The 19,238-nt window shown below is 39.4% G+C and overlaps 1 protein-coding gene across 2 annotated transcripts in view; it reads right to left on the bottom strand.

Annotated features, from left to right (window-relative positions):
* Coq9 (ubiquinone biosynthesis protein COQ9, mitochondrial) overlaps positions 1-19,238 on the bottom strand; it is a 159,112-nt gene that overhangs the window by 48,147 nt on the left and 91,727 nt on the right. For both annotated transcript variants that reach the window (XM_090381378.1, XM_090381377.1), the window contains exons 5-6: positions 11,036-11,140; positions 3,340-3,495 (exon numbers count right to left, since the gene is read on the bottom strand). In XM_090381378.1, coding sequence (XP_090237504.1) covers positions 3,340-3,495; positions 11,036-11,140 — 261 coding nt within the window. The remainder of the gene's footprint in view (positions 1-3,339; positions 3,496-11,035; positions 11,141-19,238) is intronic.

Below are 19,238 nucleotides of genomic sequence, written 5' to 3'. Positions count from 1 at the left end.
CGTTCCGATATTCCCTGTCAGAGACTTGGTAATTTGGAATCTCCTCTTTCCAATCTTCTCTGGCTTAAAATCTCTCTCTCTCTACCTCAGTGTCAAATTCATCAGTTGTAGCTACCGTTCTCCCAACTCCATTAATCACTTGGAGCTCTTTGACTTCCTCTCTTTGCAACTTGACTTTCTCCAGTCCAACTTTCCTAACAGTGAGGCAATTTTCCTCGGTGATTTTAATGTTCGCACTCCAGCTGGCTTCCATTTTCTAGTCACACTGACCCAGCTGCGAGATGCTGAGGCTTTTGCAATTACTAATGACCTTGCACAGATTGCTCATTTACCTACAAGAATTTTGGACAATCCGAACCATACAGCCAACACGATTGATCTTTTTCTCACAACCAACCCTTCTAAGTACACGGTCAAAGTGAGTGATCCTTTAGGCACCTCAGATCACAACTTGGTGATTGTCTCTTCTCATAGCTATTCCCGACCTCGTGTTGTTTGGCATTACAAGAATGCAAAATGGGATGATCTGCGAGACTTCTTTTCTTCTTTTCCTCGGTCGGATTACTGTTTCAAAACTTCTGATGTCAACGTTTGCTCAGATCGTGTCAGTGAAATTATTCTTGTAGGAATGGAATCCTTTATTCCACACTCCACTTTAAAATCTCGTCCTTTATCTAAACCTTGGTTTTCCAATAAATGTGCTAGGGCTGTTCAAGAGAAGAACGTTGCATATCGTAAATGGCTTTTTTACAATTCTTCAGTTTCATTTTCTGCCTACACCAAAGCTCGCAACGATTGTAAAGCAGTTATTAATCAGTCCAAACTAGATTTTGAACAGGCTAAGAGTAAAAAACTTGCTTCTTGCCCTAATGGTAGCTGAGCATTCTGGTCTCTTGCCCAAGCTATTGGCCGTAACTTTTGCCCATCTCTGCTCCCACCTATTCAAAACCAGATGGTTCTGTTGTCACTTCAGCCAAGGATAAAGCTCTGACCTGCTAGCATCCCATTTTTCTTCCAACTTGTGTATTAATGATCTTGGTAAACACTTCCCACCATTCCCAACACGCTCCATTCAATGCTTCCTGTGGTCTTCCATCAAAAGGATGTCAGAAGGATTTTGACGAATCTTGATGCTAAGAAAGCTCCAGATCCTGATAGTATTTCTCCATTTATTCTCAAAACCTGTGCTCCTGAACTTACTCTTGTTCTTTGCCATCTTTTTTCACTTTCTTATTCTAAAGGTGTTTTTCCTTCTGCTTGGAAATTTGCTCATATCCAGCCAGTTCCTAAAAGGGCTGACAAATCCCTCCCATCCAATTATCATCCCATTACAATTACTTCTACTCTTTCTAAAGTAATGGAGAAATTGATTACTGCCAACTCTTAAACTACCTAGAAACCTTCCACCTGATCAACAATCGCCAGTATGGATTCCGTCAATGTCAACCCACTGGTGATATTCTGGCTTTTGTTATTCATTTATGAAATTCAATGGAAACGTTCGGTGAAACACAAGCAGTTTCTCTCAATATCTCAAAGGCTTTCAATCGTGTTTGGCATAAAGCTCTTATAAACAAGCTTCCATCTTATGGTTTGCCAACTGTTTTTTGTAATTGGTTATCCAGTTTTCTCTCTGATTGCTCACTGAGGGTGATGGTAGATGGCTCTCTGTCTTCTAACTTCTCCACTAATGCCAGTGTTCCCCAAGCTTCAGTTCTTTCCCCCCACTGTTTTCTTCTTGTATATTAATGACCTTCTTCCATTGACTGGAAATCCTATCCATAGTTTTGCCTATGATAGCACATTGCATTCCACTTTCCATTTTGAGAAAAGTTGCCCTGCTCAATCAGCTTCATCTCGAATATCCGCTACCAATTCCTTAAATGCTGATCTCCAGGTAATTCTCCAGTGGGGCAAAGACAACTTAGTTGATTTCAACCCTTCTAAAACTCAGTCTTGTCTTATATCTCACAAAAATGATTCTTCTGCTCCTATGCTTATCTTTGGTGACACACCGATTTCTAGGCAAAATGATATATCTCTTTTGGGGATTACCCTGACTTCTAATTTCTCTCTCTCTCTCTTGGCACAAACACATTACAAATATTGCTTCCTCTGCATCTAAAAAACTTGGTTTTCTCTTTCGCTCTCAGCGTTACTTTTCTTCCAAACAGCTGTATAAATCACTCTGTATAAATCGCAAATCCACCATACCATGGAATATTGTTCCCACATCTGGGGCGGTGCACCCAAAATGTCTCTCAGGCTTTTAGATTCCATTCAGAAGAGGGCAGTTGGGTTAATTAATGACTCCTCTCTAACAGAGTCACTCCACTCGCTGTCTCATAGACGTATTGTTTCTGCTGCATGCCTTTTCTACAGATACTTCCATGGGCACTATTCTTCTGAATTGACTTCTATAATTCCCGCTCTCTCTTTCAAAACAGTTCAAATACGTGCCGCCACCAGCCAATAACCATTTAGTGTCCAACTTCAAACTCACAGAACCACAGAATAAATTTAAAAAATGAATTAAATAAATTATTAGATGTGATGGACATATGAGGTGGGTAGTTTTTTTTTTTTTTCTGGCTGTTGCTCTGTTTTAACACTGCAAAACGGTAGATTTATCATTTTTGTATGCATATCAATTTATAAATTGATAAATTTATAAGCATAGAAATTAAAAGCAAATGACGAAACGTTCCATGACAAGCGCATAACACATACTGAACAAGGATTAGCGAGAAACATCCACGCTCGTGATTTTGTCACCCGTCTTCCCCCACCCACTGAGCGCTGTTTTAACCGGGAAAGATAATTTTAGTCAAGCTCATGTTTTTTTATGGCGGAAAATATTCACGGCGCTTTAAAATTCACATTTTTTATAGATTTCATTTTATATTAAATCGGCGATCGCGAATACGCAATACTGCAAATAGCGGGGGTTTACTGTACTTTGATCCAAGCCCGAGGCGGGAATCGAACCCGTGACCTTTGGGTTGCCAGGCAGGCACTTTACCTACCCGGCTATCCCGGTCGGCTTTAGAGCTGATATTTAAGCAAATCAAAGTGGATATTACTATATAATAGATATTAGATCTTTTGAAATAATATTCAGTGATATTTATTAGAATGAAATTTCAATACAATGAAGGGAAATTTCACTGCAACATTTGCTGTAATGGTATTTTACTATAATTAACAAACAACTAGAAGATCAATTTGTCTAACTCAAAAAAAAAAAAAAAAAGCTGTAAAGTTAAATACAATTTATAAGGAGGTTTATATTAAAATGAAACCATTTCTATACATTTAAAATGAGACATTAACTTTTACCTGTTGGCAGTACTCAAATATTGTAGATAATTCACTTAAACGCCTGTCTAAAAATTCCCAGGTATCCTTGTGACTGACAGTTGTATCCTGCAACATGCTCATTTCTGTTGATTTGTATGCAGCTGCCAATAAAATTCTTTTTGTGTACCAATTCAGCTGAAAATAAAGGAAGTTTTTTATATATAAGAATATTTATAAAAACTAATAATTGTAAAATAATAAGAGGAGTTTACCTCAATATAGTACGTAGAACACTTCCGTATGATACTCTCCAGTATTGATAGGTTACCTGGAGAGACAGGAAGTGAATAAAAGAGAACGGAAGTGTTCTACGTACTATATTGACTGGAAATTATCATACAAAAGTGTTCTACATACTATATTCACTGGAGAGTATCATATGGAAGTGTTCTATGTGCTATATTGAGGTAAACTCCTTGTATTATTTTACAAATATTAATATCAACATAGAACGTATTGAGCATTACTGCTCTGATTCATACTATCTAAAAACTAATAATATACATTCTTCAGAGAAAGACCTTCAAGTTTTTTTATTTATTATTCTATAATCATTTATTAAAGAAAAACATTGAATTAATTATGGAGAAACAAATTCGTTTTCAAATTAATTCATATTCTTTCTAAATTTCTACGTAAAATGATGTTCTGTAATTGACCAGGATAAGGGAAGGGCAGAAACTATTCTCTGTGAAATTTATATTTTATTTTTAAAATGCATATAGTTCACATGCACGCACACTTCAATTAAAAGGCACAGGAATCTACAACACTTATTTTTGGATTTAGGCTATTTGTATTATATTTGTATTTTAGATTCAGGAGTAAAGGGCAGGGTTTTTGCTTTCATACAGGTGACTACAGTGGGACCAACTAATGATGTTACCAACAGCAATTCTAAATGGGAAGCATTCAAGGAAGTAATTGCTATTAGTAGCTATTCCACAACTAGGACGTAATTCCTAGCAGCTTCCACAATTGCTAATTGTGGAAGCTACTAGGCTTTTCATACTGATTAAGAAATACTATTCAAGGTTTAGGCCTAAATAGATGTCAGATGAACTAATGAGACCCTTGGCAGAGAATAAAAATCCATAATAATATCTTTATTTTCCCGAAGATCGCGTACAGCTGAACTTTCATTATTATTCAACTTAGGAAGTCGCGTTTCTTTTGTGTTATAGTAGTAGTAGTGGCATGTGATGCAAGAAAGCAAGTGTATGCGCTTATGCAGCATCAGCCAAAAAAAAAAAAAAAACACACCATTCCCTCCAAATGCCTGTCAATCAGATCACCACGCAGGCGCCTAGTCTCTAGCCACTGCAATTTGCAGAACTTAAGCCTCTCTTGGTAAGAGGATCCCTTCATTCCCCTCACCAATCTTGTTGCCTTTCTCTGTACATGCGCAAGCAAATCGACATTCTTTACTCACTCGGCTAGCCGAGTGAGTAAAGTACCTACCCGGCAACCCAAAGGTCGCGGGTTCGATTCCCACCTCGGGCTTGGATCAAAGTACTGCAAAAACCTTGGGAGGTGCAATATGGCCACAGATGCCGATGCATCAACAACTACCAAATCAAAAAAAAAAAAAAAAAAAAAAAGTACTCAAGACGTGGCCTGACCATTGCCTTATACAGAGGGACAATCACCTCCTTTCCCCTGCTAGCAAAATTCCTATATATCATTGATAAAACCCCATGACCTGCACTGGCAGCCTGTCTGCACTGCTCAGAAAACTTCATATCTGACTGCAAAATTACTCCCAGGTCTTTTTCATTTTCTACCACCTTAAGTGTAGTACCACACAGTTGGTACGTTTCTCTGGGGTTGCTTCTACCCATATGCAGTACTTTGCATTTGTCAAACTTAAACTTCAGTTGCCACTTCTTAGCCCATCTGCCCAAATTATCTAGATCCTGTTGTAGTAGCACACTGTCATTGCTGTCATTAACAACCCTGCCAACCTTTGTATCATCTGCAAACTTCGACATTAAGTCTGATATACCTTTCTCAATATCATTGATCAATAAACAAAACAACAGTGGACCCAACACAGAACCCTGTGGGTCTCCACTAATAACATTAGTCCACGAAGAGCAGCACCCATTGATTACCACCCTCTGTCTTCTCCCACTTAACCATCCTTTTATCCATTGTAGCAACTTACCCTTAATACCATTCTGCTCCAATTTGTACAATAGTCTTCCATGTGCAACAGTGTCAAAAGCTTTCCTGAAATCCAAATAATATATCAAAATTATTTTTTGCATCCAGTTCCTTTGTAACCACATCATAATATCCTATCAATTTGTCAGACAAGTCTTTCCCTTAACAAACCCATGCTGTGTCTGAATTATTGCTGCAGTCTTGTCTAGATGATCCTGCAATGCATCTTTAACCAGTGACTCCATTATTTTACCTGGAACAGAAGTTAAACTAACTGGTCTGTAATTACTCGTGTCACCTTTTGATCCCCTTTGTGAATTGGGGATACATTTGCACATCCCCAGTCCGTGGGAACCTCCCATGAGTCCAAGGATGCTCTCATAATTATGGCTAAGGGTTTGCTCAGTTGCTTTGCTGCCTCCTTTAATATAACTGGATAGATCCCATCCACCCCAGGTGCTTTTCTTATATTTAACTTCAACAATTTCTCCTCCACTTTGCTCTCAGTTATTACAAAATCATTAAGTACCTTGCTACAATTTGATAACCTTCTGCCATTTTCAAACCTTAATAATTCCTCATGTGTGAATGTAGATGCAAAATACTCATTCAGTTTGTTTGCTATCTGAGCAGGATCATCAATAGTCGAACCATTGATTTCAAGTGGACCAATCAGATTCATCCCCTTCCTTTTAGAGTTTATGTAAGTAAAGAAATCCTTGCTGTTTTTCTTAGCATCTTTTGCCAAGGATTTCTTGTAATCTGCCTTTGCCTGCCTAACCTCCTTTGTGACTTGATTACAGACTAGCTTATATCTGCCATAGGCTTCTGAGTCGCTTGATAATTTATATACATCCCATGCATTTTTCTTCTCTGTTACGAGTCTCATTAGTTCATTTGATAACCATTTACTCCTAAACCTTGAACAATATTTCTTAATAGGTATGAAACTTTTAGTAGCATCCATGATTAATTCCTTGAATGCTTCCCACTTAGAATTTACTGTTGGTAACATCGTCAGTTGATCCCACTGTACAGAATTTAAAAACTTTCTGAGCAAAAACCCTTTCCTTTACCCCTGATGGTAATTAAATCTTTAAGTAAATCCCACATCAGTACACTGTGGTACAGTATTCACCACTTGGTTAACTTGTTGACTAAATAAATCTTTTTGTGGGACATTTCGAATTCCAAATTCAATATCTATTACGACCTGTTTTTTTAGGTAGTTTGCAAGGAGGTAAATTATAATTTAATTTACCTCCTTGGATAAAAGTGAAATCTGGTCCTGTGATAGCATATATGAGGAAAGATTTGTAACCTGGTGATTTGTAGTAATGTTGCATGTTGGGCGAGGCAATGTTCGAGAACTCGCAGCAGCATTCTAATTGTGCATTAGCATTTTATACGCATGGGGGGGCATCAATGAACTTGTCGTGATACTGCAAATAATGTATTCAATTTGTTAATAAGTCTATTTTTTATTTCTGTGGCCTGTGCTTCCCATCAACAAATCAATGGAGGTCTTCAATACAGACCAATCGTTTAGGTGTAGATAATTTTTTAATTTGTCATGAAGTTTTCTAACCTGAGAAAGGTTAGAAAGGTTTCTTCTTTATTTGTACGCTCTGTGTATAACTGTAATAAATTCTTAATGAATCCAGAGCGCGTAGGCCTGTTTCGTTCTGAGAAAGGTATTTTTGTTTATTAGAATACCAAGATTTTAAGGCAAGTTTAACTATATTGCATGATGTGGCAAGTGCCAGTTGTTTTATGTGTGAAATTTTATGATTTAAATTTACCCTGGCAAACTCCAGAACAATGTTCTTTTTAAGGCAATATTTTAGAATAGAAATATGGTAACTTGGTTTGTTATTTGGTTTTTAGGAACATTAGCAACTAAGGCCATATTGCTCGGGGATATGCGGTGGTCATTCCCTGACCTTTCCGCATCCTCCGTATTTGGTGGTGACGGGCTCGAACCCCGGTCTAATCAAGAAGCGTGTGCTACGCACTGCTGCTCCTTCCCACCTGGCTACGGAGGCGCCATGGTAACTTGGATCTTAGTGTTAATCTAGTGTAATTTTGCACATAACTCTTCAACAAATTCCCCATAATTGTGTCCCCCCCATATCGATAGGTTATGCCTGGAGAGAAAGGAAGTGACTGAAATAGTCAACAAGAGTTTAAAATATGAATTTAGCATTAGTAGAGGCATATGATGCAAGAAAGCAAGCTTATGCAGCATCAGCCAAAAAAAAAAAAAAAACCCACTTTCATTTCACCCCTCTGTTCATTTGAAATACCTGTCCGCTGAGCCTTAAATTTATTTAGGCTATCAACTTCCACAAGGGATGGAGGTTTGTTCCGCCAACCAACTACCCGCTGGCTAAAGGAAAATTTCTGCACATCTATCCTACATCTGTCTCTCCTCAATCTGAATTTTTGCCCTACCAGGTGATTATTCTAAGCAAGAGGAAGAATCCCATCGGCATTGAGCATGCTCAAACCATTCAAGGTTTTATACACCTCTATCAGATCACCTCGCCGGTGCCTAGTCTCCAGACACTGTAATTTGCAAAACTTAAGCCTTTCTTCGTAAGAGCAACCCTTTGTTCCATTCACACTAATCTTGTTGCCCTTCTCTGTACTCGTTCCAGCAGCTCTACATCCTTCTTGAAATGAGGCCTCCAGACCTGTATACAGTACTCAAGGTGTGGCTGATCATTGCATTATACAAGGGAATAATCACCTCCTTATCCCTGCTAGAAAAATTCCTGTATATCATTGACAAGACACCATGAGCTACTCTTGCAGCCCATCTGCACTGCTCAGAGAACTTCATATCTGCCTGCAATATTACCCCCAGGTCCTTTTCATTCTCTACCACTGTCAGTGTAGTACCACAGAGTTGATACGTTGCTCTGGGGTTGCTGTTTCCCATAAGTAGTACTTTACATTTGTCAATGCTAAACTTCATTTGCCACATCTCAGCACATCTGCGCAACTTTTCTAGATCCTGTTGCAGCAGCATACTGTCATTAGTGCCCTTAACAACCCTGCCAACCTTCGTATCATCTGCAAACTTGGACATTAAGCTTGACATATCATCATCAATATCATTTATAAATACAGAAAACAACAATGGACCCAAAACTGAACCCTGAGGGACTTCGCTAATAACATTAGTCCACGATGAGCAGTGTCCATTAATTACCACTCTGTTTTTTCCCACTCAACCATCCCTTTATTGATAGCAGCAATTTGCCTCCAATGTCACACAGCTCCAATTTGTTCAGCAGTCTTCCATGTGCAACAGTATAAAAACCCTTTCTAAGATCCAAATATATGATATCAAACTTATTCCCTGCATTCAGTTCCTTTGTGACCACATCATAGTATCCAATCAAACTGGTCAGGCAAGCCTTTCCCTTCACAAAACCATGCTGCGTCCGGGCTATAACTGAAGTCTTGTCTAGATGATCCTGCAGTGCTTATTTAACCAGCGCCTCCATTAATTTTCCTGGGACAGAAGCTAAACTAACAGGTCTATAATTACTTGTGTTGCTCTTTGATCCTCCTTTGTGAATTGGGATCACATTTGCACAACTCCAGTCTATGGGTACCTCCCTTGAGTCCAAAGAAGCTCTCATAATTATGGCTAAGGTTTTGCTTACTTCCTTTGCTGCCTCCTTTAATATAACTGGATAGATCTCATCCACCCTAGGTGCCTTTCTTATGTTTAACTTCAACAATTTCTCTTCCAATTTCCTCCCAGTTATTACAAAATCATCTAGCTCAATGCCAGAGTTTAATTCACCTCTGGCATTCCCCTCTCTGAATAACTCCTCATATGTGAATGTAGATGCAAAACACTCATTTAGTTTGTTAGCCACCTGAGCAGGATCATCAACAGTTGAACCATCAATAGCCAGTGGACCAATCTGATTCATCCCTTTCCTTCTAGAGTTTACATAGGTAAAGAATTCTTTATTTTTCTTTGCATCCTTTGCCCAAGATTTCTCATAATCTGCCTTCGCCTGCCTAACCTCCTTTGTAACTTGGTTACAGATCAACTTGTATCTATCATAGGCTTCTGTGTCACGTGTTAATTTGTATGTATCCCATGCATTTTTCTTTTCTGCCATATGTCTCATTAGTTCATCTGATATCCATTTAGGCGTAAACCTTGAACAATATTTCTTAGTTGGTATGTAAATCCTAGTAGCTTCCAAGATAAATACTTTGAATGCTTCCAATTTTGAATTTGCTGTTGGTAACATCATCAGTTGGTCCCACTGTATAGAATTTAAATACTGTCCCAGACCACCGTAGTCGCCTTTACGAAAGCAAAACCCTTCCCTTTACCTCTGATGGTAGTTTCCTCTTTGAGTAAATCCCACTTCAGCACACTGTGATCACTGCCACCTAGTGGTTCCTTTATCTGCAGATTCTTTATGCATGAAGAATCACTACTGATAATCAAATCAAGAGTATTACTCCATGTGGTCGCCTCCTGAACATGCTGATGTAGAAAACAATCATCCAATAAATCCACAAAAGGCTTGCTAGTGTGTGGGTGACCGGCCCCCAAATTTCAGTCAATATCTGGGAAATTAAAATCCCCAATTATAAGACTCTCTGATTTACTGGTCCACTCTATTTCCCTGTACAGTTCCTTATTATACTCATCAGAGTCATTAGGCCTGTAATATACTCCTACTCTCAATTTTGATATCCCAATGCTTATGTCACACCAAACTGACTTGACACTGCACTGTCCAGGGATATCGACTGGCTTCACTTACTTGGATTTTATGTGTTTCGTAACTAATACTATAATCCCCTCCTCCATAGTACTCCTCAAATTCCAGTTCTGCATTCCTTATATCTGTGTGACACCACGTCTCTGATATCCCAACAATATCTGCCTTTGATGTTTTGAGCAATACCTCAAATTCGTCAAATTTATTTACCAAACTCCTAGCATTGGTGTATATGCAAGTATACATGCACCTGTTCCTATTCTTTGCTACCCTAACATAACCCATGTGTTTACTTGCTTAATTAGTAAGATATACTGAAATATAAATTTATTGGGATCAAGGATTCATCTCAAGGTTTTTACAGTGAGAGTTAATAATTATTAACTGAAATTTGTTAAATAATTTATGATGATCATTGCTCCTCATGCTGCTGTTTTTGCACATGAAACTGTGTTTGTTATCAGTTATGTTAGTGCCTACAATCCCATACTTCATCAGTCAACATGTAGTAAAACTGAAATTTTATCACAAGATTACAGTTGTATGCCCGATCTCCACTGCTGAACTTTTGCTGACCAAACATGTAATTAAAATTTGATATCAAACAGATTCTGTCTAACTGTGCTTTGAGGTTTGTCATAACATACACACAACATGCATTTAAAATTTAGAAAACATTACACAGACTACGATTAATATTTATTATTTATTTATTTCTGTAAAAGTATTTGTTTATAACTTACACTGATAGACTTGTCTCCTGCATGATACCAAACAATATTCATCAGATCCATGAGATTAGTTAAACTTTGGGGAATATTTTGTGGCAGTGCCATAATACTTAGTGCCTTTTAAACATAAAAATAAATAAGATCATACAATGAATTTTAGTAAATATTACATTACATGTAACAGACATTAAAATACATTAAAAGGATTCTGGAATAATGTCATAATTAGCCACATTAAAAAAAAGTTTGTTATCATATAATTATTAATACTGAAATTAGTTTATTATTATATAGGGAACCCATAATGGCATTATAAGCCTTAATAAATCGTTATTTTAGGAGCTATCTTAAAATGATTTTAGGCAATTAATAGCACAACTGAAGAAATTTTTGTTTTAATTAAGTAGACTATCACACAGTTTGGTCAATACTTCAGTAAACCAGAATTTAATAACCTTCCATGTGAGCCCCATTAGTAGCATGCAGAACATCAAGGAATAGATGATTTCATTCCAAACATTAAGAAGCATGTCTTTACTGTCATGATGGAAGCTGTCTCTTCAATCTAGTGTTTCAATTCTGTGACGTTATTAACCTTCTTTGCATACACTCTATCCTTTATGTAACCCCCATAAAAGGAAATCCAGGGCATGATATCAGGGAGCAAGGAGGCCATGGAATATGGTCATCTCTCTCAATCCAACGAGAAGGGAACTCTTCATTGTGGAACCTTCGCACTTCTAATCCCCAACTGTGATTCTTAATGATCTCCATATATGGCAATAATGTTTCTTAATGTTTGGAATAAAATCATCCATCACCTTGATGTTCTGCATGCCACTAATGGGACTCGCATGGAAGGTTACTGAATTCTAGTTTACTGAAATATTGACTGAACTGTGGTAGTCTAGTAAATTAAAACAAATATTTGAGTTGTATTATTAATTGCCAAAAACTAGTTTAAGATAGCTCCTAAAATAAATTAATTAAGGCTTATAATGGGGTGAATAATTTATGGACACCCTGTATGATAATAAACCTTGAACTGGAACAAAAGATATCATGTTCAAGCTTACATGGAAACTGCAGCTGATGTTTACTTGTGAAAGGCAAATGGGTTACACTTTAGTTTCCATGTTTAAAGCTAAAATGTCAGTACTGTGTACTATAATGGCATTAAATTTTATGTGCTATTATAAAGTCACTCTGATATGCTTAAATTGTTACATGAAGAACATGGTTAGGATTTGATGAGACACAGTGAAGTGTACTACTGAGATAATCACAATTTTTAGCAATGAAAGCACTAAATATGATTGCACTTACACGCACTGGTGCACTGCTGCTGAAGGACACTGGTTTGAAAAAATCTGGAATAACTGTATACACTTTCATTTATTTCTGAATAAAAAAAAAAAAATTCAAGAAAATTTTGAATATTCTTTGTGTCATTCAGACAAAGGATGCAGAACTTTTATAACAGGGAATACAATTTTTACAGAAAGGGGGGGGGGTATGCTATTAGTTAAGAATCATATTAAATCTAAGGCAATGCATCCATTTTACATGGGTGGCAGTGCAATGTTGAGTCAGTTTGATGTGACTTAAGCAGTGGGAAAACAAAAAAGAGAGTTCGAGAGTTTTATAAGCCTAATGACTGCAATGAGTTTAACAAACAACTGTACAGGGAAATAGAACTGGCCAGTAAATTAGAATTTTTTATAATGGTAGTTTTTAACTTTCCACAGATTGACTCACTCCACTCCACTTGTACGATGGTTACTCGCACAACAGCATGAGGTATTCAATGACTGTGTCCTATAGCAACATGTCAGAGAAGCAACAAGGGACAGCAACACTCTGATGTGGTTATCAGCAGTGATTCTTCATGCATTAAGAATATGCATATAAAAAAAACTACTAGGTGGCTGTGATCACAGTGCATTGATGTGGGATTCATTTAAAGAGGCAACTACCATCAAGGGTAAAAAAAAAAAAAAAAAAACTTCCCATTTCGCCCAACCATTCACTCTAAAAGTTTGCCCACTTCTTCGGCTATCAACTTCCACAATAACAGATAGAAGTTTGTTCCAGCAATCAACCACCCGCTGGCTAAACGAAAATTTCCACACATCTATTATTATTATTAGCTATATGGTGCAAGGAAGCCTGAGGCTTATGCCGCACCAGTCAAAAAAAAAAAAAAAAAAAATCTTAATTACCCTAACAGAGAGAGAGAGAGAGAGACGGGGGGGAAATCACCAAGAATTCAACAATTGTCCTTCCTCAATTTGAATTTATACCCCCTTAGGTTCATAATCTGAGAATCTAAGAGGGAGAATCCCATTAGAATTGAACCTGCTCAACCCATTCAAGGCCTTATACACCTCAATCAGATTACCCCTCGGGTACCTGGTTTCCAGGTGCTGCAATTTGCAAAATTTAAACCTTTGTTGATAAGAGCATCCCCTTCATTCTCCTCACTAATCTTGTTGCCCTTCTCTGTACTCGTTCTAGCAACTCTACATCCTTACTAAAATGAGGCCTCCAGACCTATATGCATAACTCAAGGCTGGCCTAACCATTGCCTTATACAAAGGAATAATCACCTCTTTCTCCCTACCAGCAAAATTCCTGTATATCATTGACAAGACCCCATTACCTGCTCTGCTCAGAAAACTTCATATCTGAGTGCACAATTACACCCAGGTCTTTTTCGTTCTCTATAACCCTGAATGCAGTACTACACAGTTGCTACGTTTCTCTGGAGTTACTTCTACACATATGCAGTACTTTGCATTTGTGAGTTAAACTTCAGCCCATCTGTCCACCTTTTCTAGATCCTGTTGCAGTGGCATACTGTCATTACTCATTAACAACCCTGCCAACCTGCTAATGTTTGTATCATCTGCAATATTAAGCCAATGTTTGTATCATCTAGGAAATTAAGCCTGATATACTTTGTCAATCTTTGATAAATATACAAAACAACAATATTTGTAAAATAATAAGAAAGGTTTACCTCAATATAGTACATAGAACACTTCCGTATGATATACAGAAGTGTTCTATGTACTATATTGAGGTAAACTTATCTTATTATTTAACAAATATTGATATCAACGTAGAATTGTTGATATCAATATTTGTTATACCAGAGCTGTATTGAGCATTACAGCTCTGGTTCATACTATACAAATCAACAATGGATGCAATGCCAAACTCTGGGGAACTCCACTAATTACATTATTCCATGAAGAGCAGCGTCCATTACCACTCTCCGTTTTCTCCCACTCAACTATCATTTTATCCATTGTAGCAACTTTCCCTTAATGCCATACTGCTCCAATTTGTACTGTTCGTTCTGTGCAACAGTATCAAAAGCTTTCCTCAAATCCAAGCATATGATATCAAAATTATTTTTTTGCATCCAGTTCCTTTGTTACCATATGATAGTAGCCAATCAAATTTGTCAGACAAGACTTTTCCTTAACAAACCCAAGCTGTGTCTGATTTATTACTGCAGTCTTCTCTAGATGATCCTGCAATGCTTCTTTAACCAGTGACTCTATTTTCCCCAGAACAGAAGTTAAAACAACCGGTCTGTTATTGCTCGTGTCATTCTTTGTGAATTGTGGATATATTTGCACATCTCGAATCCGTGGGGACCTCCCCTGAGTCCAAGGACACCCTCATAATAATGGCTAAGGATCTGCTTACTTCCTTTGCCGCCTCCTTTAATATAACAGGATAGATCCCATCCACATCAGGTGTCTTTCTTATATTCTTTATCTTCTTCAACAATATCTCCTCCACTTTGCTCTCAGTTACAAAATCATTAAGCTCCCTATTAGAGTTTAACACATTTATGTTCCCCATTTCCCTGCAGAATTCATCATGTGTGAATATAGACACAAAATACTTGTTCAGTTTGTCAGCTATCTGAGCAGGATCATCAAGAGTCAAATGACTGATATCAAGTGGACCAACTTGATTCATGTCCTTTCTTCTAGAGTTTATATAAGTAAAGAAGTCTTTGCTGTTTTTCTTTGCATCCTTTGTGAAAGATTTCTCTTAATCTGCCTTTGCTTTCTTAACCTCTTTTGTGACTTTATTATAGACTAGCCAATATCCACCAGAAGCTTCTGTGTCACTTGATAATTTATATGCATCCTATATATTTTTCTCTGCCACGAGTCTCAGCTCATCTGACATCCATTTAGGCCTAAACTTTAGAGTATTTCTTAGTTGATATGAAAAGCTAAGTAGTTTCCAAGATTAAATCCTTGAATGCTTCCCATTTAGAATTTGCTGTTGGTAGTATCATCATTTGTTCCCACTGCATGGAATTTTAAAAACTCTCTGAGACCACTATAGTCACCAGTATAAAAGCAAAATCCCTTCCGTTTACCACTGATGGTAGTTATGTCTTTAAGCAAATACCACATCAGTATACTGTGATCACTGCCCCCTAGTGGTTCCTTTACTGCAAATTCTTAATACATGAATAATCATGCCTGATAATCAGATCAAGAGTATTAGCATAAGCAGGGCATATGATGCAAAAAAGCAAGCTTATACAGTATCAGCCAATAATAAAAAAAAAAAAAAATTCCCATTCCACCCATCCATTCACTCCATATGTTTGTCTACTTCTGCCTTGAATCTATTTAAGCTATGAACTTCTACGACAGATGGAAGTTTGTTCCAGCAATTAACCACACACTGGCTAAAGGCAAATTTCCACACATTTATTCTACAACTGTCTTTCCTCAATTTGAATTTATATCTCCTCAGGCAATTAATCTGGGCAAGAGGTAAAATTCCATCAGCAGTGAGCTTGCTCAAACCATTAAAGGCCTTATACACATCAAATAGATCACCTTATAGGTGCCTAGTAACCAGACTTAGGTGCAAGGTATCAATCGCGGCATTATCCGAATTAAGGCTCACCGGGTCTGGAACGATGATCATCCAACCACCAGCACCTAACGAAGCGGTTATGCTATTCTACTCTGGTGGTGAGAAACAAGAAGCAGGAGTGGGCTTTATGGTCGATGTTCAGGCCACCAGTAGTGTGATCACTTTCCAACCAATATCGGACCGCCTGGCGGTCCTTACTGTCAAGGGCACCATCAAGACCCATATTATCTCCGCCTATGCACCAACTGAGACTAGCCTGGACCCGACCAAGAATGACTTCTACAACCAGCTCCAACATACGCTGGATTCAATTCCACAGACAGAAGTGATCATCCTCGCAGGGGACTTTAATGCCCACACTGGCGTGGACAGATCTGGTTGGGAAACAACAATGGGCAAGTTTGGCCATGGGAAGATCAATGACAACGGACTACGTTTTTTGTTGTCCTTTGCCGCATCTAACAACCTGATCATCAGAAACAGCCATTTCCAGCACCCTCAAAAACATCAACTTACATGGCAAAATCCATCTGGCAAGGACTCAGCAATCTTGGACTACATTCTGATCAACGCCCGATTTCGCTCATCACTCATGGACGTTCGTGCCATGAGGGGACCTGATTGCGGATCTGATCACTACCTCATCCGGGCTAAGGTGCAGCTCAAATTACGGCATGCAAAAAGGTCATCTCGCTCAGCCAAGCTGGACTGGAGGCAGCTAATGAATGCTGCCAACAAAGGGGCATATCAGATCGCCCTATCCAACCGCTAGCCATGCCCGAGGATATAAATGAAGAAGAAAAGCAGATCTCTGATGCCATCCTGGAATGTGCCAAGCCCCTATGTCCACCTGCCCGACGTCGAATGCAACCATGGATATCAGACGAGTGCCTCGACCTCGTGGACAAACGGAAACAGGCAAAGTTGGTCGACTTTGAACGGTACCGGCAGCTAAACCGAGAAGTCCGACAGAGGATGACAGCGGAAAGAGAAGCATACTGGAACCAAGTGGCAGACGATCTTGAAGTGGCGGCATCCAAGAACGAGTACCGCACTCTCTACCGCACCCTCAGATGTCTGAGTGGAAAGACCAAATTGACTAGTGACAACATCAAGAATGCTGATGAGACCTTTGTGCGATCACCATCCGAACACCTGCAACGGTGGAGTGAATTCTTCAAAGCATTGTATAATCACTACCCACCTCAGGGACCGCCAGAAGCCGCACTATCGATCGATCCCCCTGAAGTCTCCATGGTTGATGTTGAGCCTACAGTAGAAGAAGTGAAAGCAGCCATACAATCCCTAAAGAATGGCAGGGCACCAGGAGTGGACCAAGTCACCACAGAAGCGATCAAACCTGGGGGAGATGTACTGCTTCGCCGACTACACTCACTCCTCAAAACCATCTGGTGCACTGAACAAATTCCGCTAACATGGAGGAAAGCCATTATCGTACTGATCCACAAGAAAGGTGATAACCGGGATTGCAAGAACTACCGTGGCATCAGCCTCCTTTCCATCATCGGAAAGGTCTTTATGAAGATCATCCAGTCAAGGCTGCAAAAATATCGCGAGCAAACCAGTCGAGAAGAACAGGCGGGATTTAGACCCGGGCGAGGATGCTGTGATCAAATCTTTGCCACCTGTCAGCTGATCCGGTGTGGACAGCGAACCGTCATTGTTTTCATTGACTTTAAGTCTGCTTTCGACTGTGTCCATCGGCCTGCCTTATGGAAACTACTAGATGTCGAACATGTACCTCGAAAAGTCATCACACTCCTCCAAACTGCATACAACAGTTTAACCAGCCAGGTACGCATCCAGAACGATTTATCTGAGGAATTAACCATCCAAACTGGAGTCTGCCAAGGGGATGTAGCCTCCCCGTTGCTTTTCAAAATCGTGGTCGACGCCATTATGAGGCAAGCATTCAGAAACAGACGGGGCATACAATATGACAAGGATCACTATGTGACTGACCTGATGTTTGCCGATGATAGTGCTATCTTTGCTGGTAATGACTCTGAAGCCACGGATATCCTCTACGACATTGCCCGCATTGCCCGGCCATACGGTTTGAAGATCAATGCTGATAAGACAAAGGCCCTGACAACAGATGGGTCGCAAGCCACCATCTATCTCGAAGGCGTCCAGATCGAGCAAGTGCAGGACTTTAAATACCTTGGGTCGCTGGTCCAGGAGAAGAAAGTTGCATCCACCATGGAAATCCACAGCAGAATTGGACAGGCGGCCAGTGCGTTCGCCTCGCTCAAATGGTGTCTGTGGAAGAGGACTAACATTTCCTCAAAGACTAAAATCCGACTCTTCCGGACTTTGATCCTGCCCATTCTCCTTTACGGATCAGAAACATGGATTTGTCTCAAGCTAGATTTAAACAAACTTGAGGTATTCCAAATGCGATGCCTGCGGCAGATTTTGGGCATCTCACTTTGTGACCGCATCACTAATGATGCCATCCGCACCAGATGCCAACAGCAACCAACCATTGCCGACCAAATCCAGAAGCGAAGGCTTAGATGGTTTGGCCACGTATGTAGAATGGGCACGAACAGAATACCATCCACAATCCTTTGGAGACAATGACCCACCCAATGGAGCATCCAACGGACCGCGCCTAGGAAAACATGGGCCAAGCAAGTGGAAAATGACTTAAAGAGCCGACGTCTCGACCTTAACCAGGCCAGGACTGATGCCATGGATCGTAAAGTATGGAAGAACATCACAGAGCAAGTCCGAAACCCTGCGGCACCTACAGCAGCATACTGGTTGCGTGGCCAACCGCCTCCCCCAGCTGCCAGCTAAGGACCAAGAAGAAGAAGAAGTAACCAGACACACTATAATTTGCAAATCTTAAGCCTTTCTTCGTAAGAGCAACCATTCTTTCCATTCACTAATCTTGTTTCCCTTCTCTGTACTCGTTTCAGCAGCTCTACATTCTTCCTAAAATGAGGCCTCCAGACCTGTATACAGTACTCTAGGTGTGGCCTGACCATTGCTTTATATAGGGGGAAATTCACCTCCTTATCCCTGCTAGAAAAATTCCTGTATATCGTTGACAAGACACCATGAGCTACCCTTGCAGACTGTCTGCACTGCTCAGAAAACTTCATATCTGACTGCACAATTAGCGACAGGTGCTTTTCATTCTCTACCACCTTGAGTGTAGTACCACACAGTTATTATATTACTCTGGGGTTACTGCTATCCGTATGCAGTACGTTACATTTCTGAATGTTAAAGTCCAGATGCCACCTCTCAGCACATCTGC

The sequence above is a fragment of the Mastigoproctus giganteus genome, chromosome 9 (genome assembly GCF_048544385.1).
Source record: "Mastigoproctus giganteus isolate SK-2022 chromosome 9, ASM4854438v1, whole genome shotgun sequence".
NCBI classification, from domain to species: Eukaryota; Metazoa; Arthropoda; class Arachnida; order Uropygi; family Thelyphonidae; genus Mastigoproctus; species Mastigoproctus giganteus.
This window is presented reverse-complemented; position numbering and strand designations above follow the sequence as displayed.